The 12,966-nt window shown below is 34.5% G+C and overlaps 2 protein-coding genes across 2 annotated transcripts; both read left to right on the top strand.

Annotated features, from left to right (window-relative positions):
- Window positions 1–1,778: 1,778 nt before the first annotated feature.
- LOC106743675 (histone-lysine N-methyltransferase SETMAR-like) lies at window positions 1,779–2,714 on the top strand. The gene is made up of 2 exons (XM_014617747.1): window positions 1,779–2,131; window positions 2,243–2,714. Exons 1-2 carry the CDS (start codon window positions 1,779–1,781, stop codon window positions 2,712–2,714), a joined length of 825 nt encoding a protein of 274 aa, XP_014473233.1.
- Window positions 2,715–5,541: 2,827 nt separating this feature from the next.
- Window positions 5,542–6,612, top strand: LOC106743674 (the record flags this gene model as incomplete). The annotated part of the gene is made up of 2 exons (XM_014617746.1): window positions 5,542–6,320; window positions 6,510–6,612. Coding segments are annotated over exons 1-2 (882 nt in total), but the record flags the coding sequence as incomplete, so codon positions are not given.
- Window positions 6,613–12,966: the final 6,354 nt, after the last annotated feature.

The following is a 12,966-nucleotide window of genomic DNA, read 5'->3' as shown; positions in this document are numbered from 1 at the left end:
TGAAGCAGAAAACTAAAATCTCCCGCAAATGCTGCTTAGTTAACACAAAATTTGACATATTCAATTTTGACATATTCAGTAAAAAACAGAAGTTTTGTATGAAACTCAAAGCAATATAAACTGAATATTATTGATAGATGTCTAACCTCTCTGAAACCACCGAAATCAGCTGTTACTATGAAACATTCATAACAGCCAGAGCTATCTTTTGAAAACGGACATAACTATTAGGTTGGTGCGTATGAAATGTCGCATTCTCTTTACATGCGGACGTTTTCCTCCCTGTTTTCGTTATACTTTTGTATTTGGCATAACCTCATTCATACTCGTATTGTCCATTGCCAGAGACTCATTTCAACAAAATAGGTTTTCTCGAAGGTCTTCCCTTTTTTATTTCTTTTGAGTTTATTACCGATATGAATTCTGCCGACATTCGCGTCATTTTCTTATATGAGTACAAACTTGGTAATAGTGCTGCAAAAGCTGCACGCAACATAAACCAAGCGTTTGGGGAGAATACGGTTAACAATCGGAAAGTGCAGCGTTGGTTCGAAAAATTTCGGACTGGCGATTTTTCACTGCAAAATGAGCCGCGCGGAAGACCCAAAACGTCTGTGAATAATGATGACCTGAAGGCTCTAGTGGAAGCGGATCCAGCCGTATCCACGAGGGAACTTGCTATCAGGATGAAAGTTGACCATACAACGATATTGAGACACCAAATTGTACTCCCATCGCTTGTGAATCGGCATGGCCCGCTACTGCTCCATGACAACGCTCGGCCGCACACATCGCACAAAACAATTGCGAAACTGAACGAACTGGAATATGAAGTTTTGCAGCATCCACCATATTCACCGGATCTCTCGCCGACCGATTTTCATTTTTTCAAGCATTTAGAGCTGTTTTTAAGAGGCAAACACCATGAAAATGAAGACAGTCTAAAAAACTCGATATCAGAGTTTATTAATTCTAAAGACCAAAATTTTTTTAAGACAGGCATCTACGCTTTAAAATCTCGTTGGGAGAAGTGTATTGAAGCGAATGGAGCATACTTTGATTGAATAAACAGCTTTTGAAGAAAGATATACAGTTTTATACAATCACTTAAGAATCCGACATTTCATATGCACCAACCTAATAATTTGAACTCCCAATATAAATATCAAATATTATTCACATATTCGCCTATATTGTCATAGGTGCACAGTTAGTTGAGATTAATTCATTTTGAAATAACAGGTTTGCTAAATTAAATCATATATATGGTTTGCCTCTGATGTGGTATATCAATATATCGGTATAACTGTAATACTGTATTAAAAATTGAATTACCGTTACCTGCATTACTGATTATTTTAATGCCTTTCGGGTGGTGCGCTAATCCGGATGAATTTCGGGATTGTCTACAGTTTCGCCTTAAGGACAAAGGAAGATATACAAAATATTGATAACAAATATTTGTTGTTCTCAAGTTATTGTTTTATTCATTTTTAAAACGTATTATTTATTTTGCACCGAAGAAAAAGTAATGTATTCTTTAAAATATTAGGTAAACCGAAAAGTAATCAAAATTTTTTCGATGTGTTCATTCAGTCAGTTTGTGTGGAGCACGGTCCAGTAAACACGTAAGTTTTGTTGCTACGGTCAAGCTTGGTTGTAAATTCTATTTTTCGGTTAAAACATTTTTGTTCTAGTAAGGAGGAAAGATGTCAAAGCCAACAATAGAAAAAGGACATTTACGTCATTGTATACTATTTTTATTCGATCAAGGATTAATGGCAAACGAAGCAGTGAAAAAAATTAAAAACACTTACGGCGATGTTCTAAAACTAAACAAGTGTCATAGATGGTTTAAAAAGTTTAAAAATGGAAATAGTAATCTCGAAGATGTTGAACGAAAGAGACGACCTCAAAAATTAGATGATGATATCCTTAGAGCGATGGTGGATTCAGATTTTCATCAAACTATTAGGGAATTATCATTAAAGATCGGCTGTCCATGGTCTACAGTTCAAGATCATCTTTATCGTATAAAAAAAGTGTATAGGCAAGAAATTTGGGTTCCTCATGAGTTGACAGAGACGGCACTCGATCAACGGCGTACAATCTGCGCGTCTCTTTTGTCTCGGTATGAAACCGATTTGTTTTTGCGACGAATTGTAACTGGAGATGAGAAGTAGATGCTATACAATCCTGTGTTATATAATCCTGTACGAAAAAAACAATAGCTTTTTCCCAGAGAAGCACCTATTCCGACACCTAAACTATCACTAACAATAAAGAAGTTCCTTGTTTGTTTGTGGTGGAATTTTTCAGAAATTATACACCATGAATTGCTTGAACCTGGTCAGACCGTTACAACCACAGTGTATTGTGAACAACTCGAGCGAATGAAGCAAGAGCTCTTAAAAAAACGATCTGTTTTGGTCAATTATCGAAAAAGAATCTTTCAACACGATAACGCGAGGTCTCATACTGCAAAAATAACACAGGAAAAAATTAGGGAGCTTGGATTGGAACTTTTACCTCATCCACCTTATTCACCAGATCTCGCGCCGTCGGATTACAACCTTTTCAGATCATTAGAGCATATATTAAGAGGTAAACACTTTAACAATGTTGAAGAAGTGAAAACGCACTTGGAAAAGTTTTTCAATGCAAAATCGAAGAACAATTTTAAAAAAGGAATCGAACAACTGCCTATACGCTAGCAAAAGGTGTTAAAAAATGATGGAAATTATTTTGTTGATTAAAATGTAGAATTTCTTTAATAAATAAATATTTTTCGCTAACAAAAAAATTTTGATTAGTTTACGGTTTACCTAATTGTTATAAATAAAAATCTATTAATGCTTTTTATTGTAGATACTTTTTTTTATAAAATTAATGAAAATTAATTGATAGAAAATACTATAATTTTCTATATAAAATCTCATTTTCATAACTACAATAATAAAAAACAGTTATAGATAAAAAATAAATTTTTGTTATATATATGATTTATTTTGTTCACTGAGGTGAGTAATACGCGACCCGCGGAAGATGAGAAATGGACGTTCTCAATCAATGACAACCAAAGACAGATCAATAAGTGGAAATTGGACGTTTGTCCGTCAGCGTTACAATACTGTCATGCGTAAACACTGTGTAATCTTCTAATTTCTACAGTCAGGCTGGATGAACGTTTTCGCTTTTACATCTTATTATATCCTTACGCATGTTCCACGTTGTATTTTAGCATATCGTCCATGCTGAAGAAACTGCTCTATTTGAACTTCAGTTTAATCTATTTGATTAAACTGAATCTATTTGATTAAACTGAACAGTAATCTTCGGTTCTGCTTTCTTTGTATTGTGATAATCACAGTAAAATTCGTTAACGCATTTCGAACCAGGGGTATTCTTTGAACAACTTAATAGATAGATAATAGATGGATAACTCTTAATTGATTGTTAACTAATTATGTGCTATGTATGAAATATATTTGCTTACTAGAACTACGGCTGGATCATTTTTGACCTACTTACACATTTTTTTCCTATTATTTTAGATAATTTTCATCATTGAGAAGTCTCCTTAATCATCAAACAATTAAAAAAATATGAAGTGAAAGAAACCCACGGATAATTATAAAAAAGATAAAGATCAAAAGTAATCTATTCGCGGTTATAAAAAAAGAAAATTGCCGTGATTCTAGTGTTAATTAATGTTAATTATCATATATCATGATCTTCAAATTTTTAAGTATCGCCGTTGACTTCCACGGAAGGCATTTCGGTTTTACTATTTGCGTTCAGCTCGTTAACGTATTTCTTTTTCTAATGTTCTGCTGTATCATCATTATTAGATGCGGTGAGATAAATAAATATCGCGAGAATGTATTAAATAACGATTAATTATAATGGAAAAAATAATTAATTAATAATCTTTCTTTATCGTGTGTTTCATGAAATATAGAGTACAGTAATTATAGATAAAGCGTTTCACGAAAACTGGTATTAATTTCGAACAATGATGCAACGTATATTCCTATTATTTATAATGGCTAATTATCTGTAGTACAAACTTTCAACGGTCAAAAATTTCAATTTATCTCTTTCTTCATTTATAAAACGATTTAATTTAATATTCACGTTGCTGACGTATTATCGTATTATCAACATTTTTCAGTCCCTTTGTTAAATTTTCCAACAATGTTCCACTTAATGAATCAATCATACTTAATTGGCTTTCTGTTTTTAAAAGTGTAATAAAGAGAAACCGTTGGTATGAATATACCTCCCTTTTAGTATGGCTTAATATGGCTATAAGACACAGAGCTAGAGGAAAAAAGTACATGTAAACGTGGTTTGCGTAATGGTTACGAAAGCACGAATATAATATAGAGTCCTAAAACATGTATCGGAGCACTAATCATAATCACAATATCGTATCACATTTTTTCTACTTACACCTTAGTCCCTAGGCTGCCGTGATAAATATGAAATTTGTAGACAATTTTCAGAACTGTAGATAATCGTGAGTTCTAGCAATCATGAAAATAATACATTCTTAGTAAACTCATAGACAATGTTGCGTGAGATGATTTAACGTTCACAATTCTAAATTCGGACAATGTCAGAACATGTTATTAGAATTAAAATTACATTGATATATTAAAATGTATCTAAATCGTAATAACATGCAATAGGTGGAACCCAATTTATTATTATAGTTTAACTTCTCAGAGAAATCTGTCAATGAGATACTCACTTTAATCGCTATAAATTTTCGAATAAATTTTTGAGACACACTTTATACAGTAATATTGGCACTTATTCTCTACCAACTTAATTTGCCGCGAATCATTCGTCATTTCTCTCCACGACGCGAGATGTTCATCGGATAATGTCAAATACTGCAATTTCCTTCGAGACCCTGCAACTGAGAGGAAAAGAGAAACTATAAGATAATCGTTGCTTATAGATGTTGTTTATAGCCGTGTTCATTCACGCTGTAAATAGAATAAATACTATGTTGCATTCTTTAAAATCACTCGTAAATTCTTCTGTCTTTCTGCGATGTACGATATGAGACATTTTGAACCGTTGTATTCCTCGAGATATGCTATTATCGACTATCAATAAGCTGCCATACGCCCATACGACGATCATAGAAGGAGCATTAATTATTGGAGGGGAAAGCAAAATGTCATCTTCTATCCTATGCAAATGTATATTATATTAGCAAATGAAGAAGTAATAGATCTCGAAGGAAATAATGGACTACTCGAGCTAGATTAGTTGATCGCAAGCGGCTATTTGATATCAGTCGAAAGCTTCACGTATTTCTCTGGGCGGAGCGCTGGAAGTTCCGAGCCACTCGATCGCACCCGCGGGTGTGAATGCAAGTACGATACATGTATGGATACATATTCTTTGCACGACTGCTCAACACGAAAAATTACTAAATTTGGTTAATTGAACTTTTTTCCAACTTAAAGTAAAAGTCAGACCAGGGAAGAATCCATGAATACTCGAAAGAGAACTTTCGACAGCATGGACTTCCAAAACGTAAATCCCTTTAACGCTTGGTTGAACAAGCTCTCGGGCAATCTATTGCCGATGACCGGTAATGATCCGCCATTTCCCACTGCATGGAGAATATACAGTGTTGTCTTGTTACTGACTGAGGTGGTGCAGGTCACCGCGATAATCCCAGCGGTCATGTACGTGTCGAAGGAGAAGATTTTACAGGACGCGACAGTCGGCGCCGTCATCAGTGCGGAAGCATTCTTCCTGTTTGCACGGATGCACACTCACAGGGATCTCGTGAGTCGACTGATACGGAAACTGAACCACATCCTGCGCACACAAGACCATACCATGGAAAGCATCGTGAAATCGACCCTGAGGCCGGTGCAAGCTCCGCTCAAATTTTACTGGATAGCAGGTTCCGTATCTCTAATAGTGTGGTGCTGCATATCGTTCGTGCCGGTCTTGAAGAGGAGCGTCTTCTTCTACGAGGATTACAGAGTGCCGGTGGTTTTCACTAAGCAGCCGTTTTCAATGAGAGTCTTTCTATTTGGCAATTTGGTCGTATCCGTCACCAGCGTGTATATATTTATGAGGAAAGTCGCTTTGGACGTGTATACGATCAATCTTGTGCTCCTAATGACAGCGCAGTATCGCTACATATCGACGAAGCTAACGATGATATTTCAAATAGGTAGTTCGCAAAATCAATACCACAAGCCTCAAAAAGAATACTTCGACGCGTATTTATGGGCAGAGACAAAAATGAGAGTTTTATGTCAACATCACAACGCTATAATTCAGTAAGTAATCACGATGACAGTATTCTTGAATCTAATGATTCACTGATTCGATCGATTGTGATTTCATATCCTTGGAGATTTTTACGAATCTCTTTTATAAACTGATCTTTTTCACGGTCTATGATGCATTTTCAATGTACTTAATCACCCGACGTTTCGTGGACATTACCCTTCTACGCTTATTTTTAGGATGACGCCGATATTAAAGAAACTGTTGTCTATAAACTTTAGTTTGATATATTTGAACAACGTTTTCCGATTCTGTTTTAACGGCATTATGCTGGTGATTGCGGTGAGTAATAATTCATGTAATGACATTTTGCAAACTTTTTCTGGATCGTCGAATTAATCTCCGGGTTATACGAGATCATATATTATCTGAAACATTTATGAAATGTCTAATAGTAACGATAATTACCTATATACAAAGTCTCCATTTAGATTTGTGTTAAATTTAGCTATCATCAGCTCCATTGGAAGCACTAATGATCCTTACGTACATGTTTGGCGGATTGGTACAGCTCTACATCTTATGCTTATGTGCGCATCAATTATTAGACGCGGTATGATCCATTAAAACAATCTTATTTCTTACATTTTTGAACTTTACAAAATTTCGAAAATGCCGCGATAATCATCTGCCGTAAAATTTGTTCAAATTATATTTAAATATATGGTTTGTCCGGAAAGTAATCATTGAGTCGATTTTAAAAAATTCAGTGAACTTTTTGTTACAACACATCAAAATTCTTCAAAATAGGCTCCTCCTGAGTTGACACATCGGCTACAGCGAGTTTTCCAGACATCGAATGCGCCACGGTAGGCCTCCTCCGGAATGTCCTTTAAAGTCGCGGTGCAAGCTATTTGAATCCCTTCAATTGTCTCAAAATGCTTTCCTTTCATGGGTCCTTTCAGGCGTGGAAACAGAAAGAAGTCGGGGGGAGCGACATCCGGACTGTGCGGAGGTTGGGGAATCATTGGCACCCCTGCTTTGGCCAGGTAGTTGGTGACGACGAAGGAGCTGTGGGCCGGCGCGTTGTCGTGATGCAACTTCCAGTCCTTTACGATGTCCGGCCGGACTTATTGAACACTAATAACTGTGTCTAATAACTGTGAGAGTAAACGGACATTCAATCGTCCGTCTGTGTTCAAAACTTCTTTCACTCGCGTCACATTGTCGTCCGTGGTGCTCGTCGATGGCCGTCCGGCGCGGGCTTCGTCGTCGACCTTTCCCCGACCTTCCAAAAAAACCTTGTGACACCGGAACACTTGCCGATTCAACAGGGCATCTTCTTTAAAACTGTCTTGATTATTGGAAGAGTTTCCGTCGCGGTCTTGCCAAGTTTAATGCAAAACTTGATCGCCATTCTTTGTTCTAACGAGCGCTGCATTTTTACCTGCACCAGGTCACAAAACGACTGCCACAGAAATACATGTCCTTACTTTGCGGCTGGCGGGAGAAGAATGAGTGAATCAACATTTGTTAGCTAATTTCCCCCTCTACCATTCCCAACCGATTCGAGCGCGCTCTGACGGTCAGTCGCGTAATAAAAAAATCACTGACCTTACTTTCCGGACAAACCATGTATATTGTTGGTAATTACTTAATGGCAAATATTTTTCAAAAGAAAAATAATTAGAACTAGTAAGAATTTAAACATATTCTTATCTTATTTGAATATTAATATAATTATACATATACAGAGTATCCAAAAAGTCTGGAAATACTTTAATAATTTCCCAGGTAAATTATTTTTGAAAAATGTTAAGATCACTCTTGCAGTAACTTTTGACGAGGAATTCAATGGTGACCTTGGATTTGACTTTGACGATGACCTTGAAGGTTATTTCAAGGTCAGCTCAATTTTTTTAATGGAAACCCCTTTTTTGACGTCGGCAATAGAAAGAGCGGGAAATTTTACGTTCCAAAACATTATAGGGCCATAAATCGTGGTTGACCTTAAAGGTCATTCAAAGGTTATTTAATTTTGAGGACTAAATATCTTCGAAGAACACAGTTGACGAAAATAGCTTACTTTACTTATTTAGTTTAATTGCAATTAGTGGTGACCTCAAACTTGAACTTGTTTGTGTCCTTCAAGGTTATTTCAAGGTCAAATTTTTTTTTCTAAAAGCCTCATCATTTGTCGTCGGCAATTGACAGAGCGGAAGTTTTCATACTTTTACTTTAGCGTTACCCAGGAACAACGGCGGGGACGTAGTACGGACTGTTTCCTTTGGGGTGCTTGCTTAACGTGAGTCTCCTTGCTTATCACGTGCATTGATAAACATTTGGTCACTGTATTTAACGCAAATTGATAGAATTGTTCTCCGTTTACTTCTTGACACCAACATAATCGATGGTAGAAAGCACCAACAGCATTTTTGATAATTTCAATTGGAATGAGAGCTGTTTCATCAACGATCCTTTGCCGTAATTCATCTAAATTTTGTGGTTTTGTTTTGTATACACGATCCTTTACATAACCCCAATAGAAATAATCTATAGGCGTTAAATCGGGTGACCTAGCTGGCCATTCAATTGTGCCTCTTCGTCCTATCCATCGATTAATAAATACTGTTTCTAAGTAAGCGCAAACGTCTCGTGCATAATGAGCTGCTGCGCCGTCCTGTTGATACCATGTGTCATTAAAGTTGTCTCCAGCTATTTCTCTTATTGCAGGAACTATTTGATTACGCAGGATAGCTTCATAGTTTTGGACATTTAAGTTGCCATAAAAAAAAATGGTACTATAATTCTATTATGTAGTATTCCAGCCCAGACATTTAATTTTTGTGGATATTGTGATTTGCATTCTCTTGCCCAATAAGGGTTTTCATTTGCCCAATATCTACAATTATGCCTATTTAAGCTTGAGTCAAGTTGAAATGTAGCTTCATCTGAGATTATATTTGATGGAAAGTTGGGATTTTGAACTATGCGTGCCATCATATCATCACAAAATTCAACGCGACGATCGAAATCGTCTTCATTTAACTTGTGTATCAGTGTTACTTTGTATGGATGGAAATTCTCTCTCTGTAGCATGTTGTGAACCGATGATTTACATATTTCGTGCTCTTGAGCAACACTACGAATTGAAATATGTGGATCTTGGGTGAATGTTAACAAAACATGTAAAGACTTCTCTTCATTACCTGCTGACCTTGGTCTGCCTTATCTAGGTAGATCGCTGATAGTGCCGATATTTTCAAACCTTCTAATAGTTTTTCTAACTATTGAAAATTACATTATAGTCCTATTAACCCTAAATGTAGAATTGAAAAGATCTTTTACGGCTTTATAAAATCGCCGCACCTGACCCCAACCTCTCATCGTAAGAAGCGTTATTCTTTCTTTATCAGTGAGTTTGTCCATTTTCACTAGTCTTCGGAGTAAACCTTATCCAAAAGCTGATCGGAACATGAAAATTAAATAACAAGTAAAATAATTTTTTGGATTGTAAACTACTACACTTAAAAATGATATCAATTTTTTGCATAAGAAAAAATAATTGTGATTCGACGCTCCTTTAAATACCAGATTATTAATATGACATTCAAATTTCGAAAAATATTACCATTAATTAATTGCAGTTATTTTTGTTTGACAAATGAAAAAAACACAATTATTTTTGCATTGTTTTCTGATTAACGTAAACGTAAAGCTAGTACAATTAGCCTTTATTACTCATACTTTTTTACAAATAACAAATGTCGGATTTTTATAAATAAAAATTCATTATCGTTAAATTTTCACGAAATTAACTAAAAAAGAAATTATAAAAATAACTAATAATGATGAAATATTTGAAAGTTTTTACTAGCTATGCCAGTGTCAAAAAATATCTTGGAATTTTAACTCAACTGTAGATTGAAACTTGTTTACCTGAAAAATGCATTTAAAGTTTGATGCGCTCACTTCGCTATACTACAATTCGATCTTTTCTCTACAACTTAAAGAAATTTAAATTTTCATTTGAAATTTTTACAATAAACTTTCAACATCCTTAACTTATAAAATATATGAACAAATAAATTTTTTTAAACCGTAACACTAGACTGACAACTTACACAGCATACTTTATGTTATTTTTGAGCCACGTTTTTAATACATATTAAAAAAGTATTTTCTAGCAAGGAGATAACCAGGCCTGTTAGAAAAATTTTTCTTATCAAAAAAACTGCTTAGACCATCCTAAAGTATTTACTAAAAAACTCCCAAAACCAAGTAAAAAGTTAAAAATATTGTATCTAAACCTCTTTTTTACAGATTTAATTTTTAATTTTTTGCTTTCGAATAATTAGCATAACGTCATATTCTGTAATTTTGTACATCAACCTTGCATTTCAGGCATAAACAAATGATTTGGCATGAAAGTTGGCGTAAATACCTTTAATTTCAGAGGTCTAGGACCTCTCTACAATAATCTGACCGACAATTATGGATGTTTGAATTATAGGCTATTTTACAGTCAAATTTTTTTGTACATAAAATGACGCTTTTATCAATCTCACTTCAAATCGCTATAACAATGGATCAGATCATCATACAGGGATCCTAGAACTCTCAAATTAAAGTTCTTTGCATTGGATTTTATGTTAGATAATTTGTTTATGTTTGAAATGATAGCTACATATTCAAAATCAAAGAATAAACTTTATGTTAATTATTGAAAAGCAAAAAAAATTGAAAATAAAGCTGTAAAGAAGAAGTTTAGAAACAATATTTTAAAAGCACCACAAAGGAATTTAAATTCTATTTCAATTCTACTTCAATTCGTAGAGCTACTCAAGAGCACGAAATAAGTAAATCATCTGTTCACAACATGCTACAGAGAGAGAATTTCCATCCATACAAAGTAACACCGATACACAAGTTAAATAGACGATTTCGATCGTTGCGTTGAATTCTGTGATGATATGATGGCACGCATAGTTCAAAATCCCAACTTTCCATCAAATATAATCTTCTCAGATGAAGCTACATTTCAACTTGGCTCAAGATTAAATAGTCATAATTGTAGATATTGGGCAAATGAAAACCCTCATTGGGCAAAAGAAGCCAAATCACAATATTCACAAAAATTAAATATCTGGGCTAAAATACTACATAATAGAATTATAGTACCATTTTTTTTTATGGCAACTTAAATTCCAAAAACTATGAAACTATGCTGCGTAATCAAATAGTTCCTGCAATAAGAGAAATAGCTGGAGACAACTTTAATGACACATGGTATCAACAGGACGGCGCAGCAGCTCATTATGCACGAGACGTTCGCGCTTATTTAGATACAGTATTTATTAATCGATGGATAGGACGAAGAGGCATAATTGAATAGCCAGCTAGGTCACATGATTTAACGTCTCTAGATTATTTTAATTGGGGTTATCTAAAGGATCGTGTATACAAAACAAAACCCCAAAATTTAGATGAATTACGGCAAAGAATCGTTGATGAATCAGCTCTCATTCTCACTGAAATCATCAAAAATGCTGTTGGTGCTTTCTACCATCGATTAGGTTAGTGTCAAGAAGTAAACGGAGAACAATTCGATCATTTGCGTTAAATACAGTGACCAAATGTTTATCAATGCACGTGAGAGGCAAGCGGACTCACGTTAAGCAAGCACACCAAAGGAAACAGTCTTTACTACGTCCCCACCGTTGTTCCTGGGTAACGCTAAAAGTAAAAGTATGAAAACTTCCTCTTTTTTAATTGCCGACGACAAATGAGAAGGCTTTTAGAAAAAAAAAATTTGATTTTGAAATAACCTTGAAGGACACCAACAAGGTCGAGTTTGAGGTTATCACTTATTGCAATTAAACAAAATAACTAAAGTAAGCTATTTTCATCAACTGCGTTCTTCGAAGATATCCAGTCCTTAAAATTAAATAACCTTTGAATGACCTTCAAGGTCAACCACGATTTATGACCTTATAATGTTTTTGGACGTAAAATTTCCCGCTTGTTCGATTACCGACGTCAAAAAAGGGAGTTTCCTTTAAAAAAATTGAGCTGACCTTGAAATAACCTTAAAGGTCATCGTCAAGGTCAAATCCAAGGTCACCATTGAATTCCTCGTCAAAAGTTACTATAAGTGTGATCTTAACATTTTTCAAAAATAATTTAAATTATTAAAGTGTTTCCAGATTTTTGGACAGTCTGTATATTCATATATAATTATACATATATATTAAGATTATGTTGAAATTTTAAATAAGGAGATCCATGTTTATTGCATATTTATATAGTTTATCTCGAGGGTTTTCCAAAAATAAATATAATAAACATTTTTTCTTGAAGTACTTTTCGAATAATGATGGAAATTGAATGTTAATATCTCCAGCATTAACATAACCGAAAATACCATGTGAAGGTCGTACGGTCGGATTTATATTTCTTTTAATACCTCTCTGCTGACGTACACATACAAAAAGGGATACTTATGAAAAAATTCTTTATTATAATATTTTCGAAAGCTCTCGAGGCAAGCTACGAATAAGTAATAATAAAAAATGGGAATTCCAATTGAAAAATGTTAAGGTGACCATTGCATAACCTTGACAATGCTACTCAAGGTTATACTAATGTTGTTATATATATATATATATATATATATATATATATATATATATATAT

The sequence above is a fragment of the Dinoponera quadriceps genome, unplaced genomic scaffold (assembly GCF_001313825.1).
Source record: "Dinoponera quadriceps isolate SergipeBrazil2010 unplaced genomic scaffold, ASM131382v1 scaffold1163, whole genome shotgun sequence".
In the NCBI taxonomy this organism is placed as follows: domain Eukaryota; kingdom Metazoa; phylum Arthropoda; class Insecta; order Hymenoptera; family Formicidae; genus Dinoponera; species Dinoponera quadriceps.
This window is presented reverse-complemented; position numbering and strand designations above follow the sequence as displayed.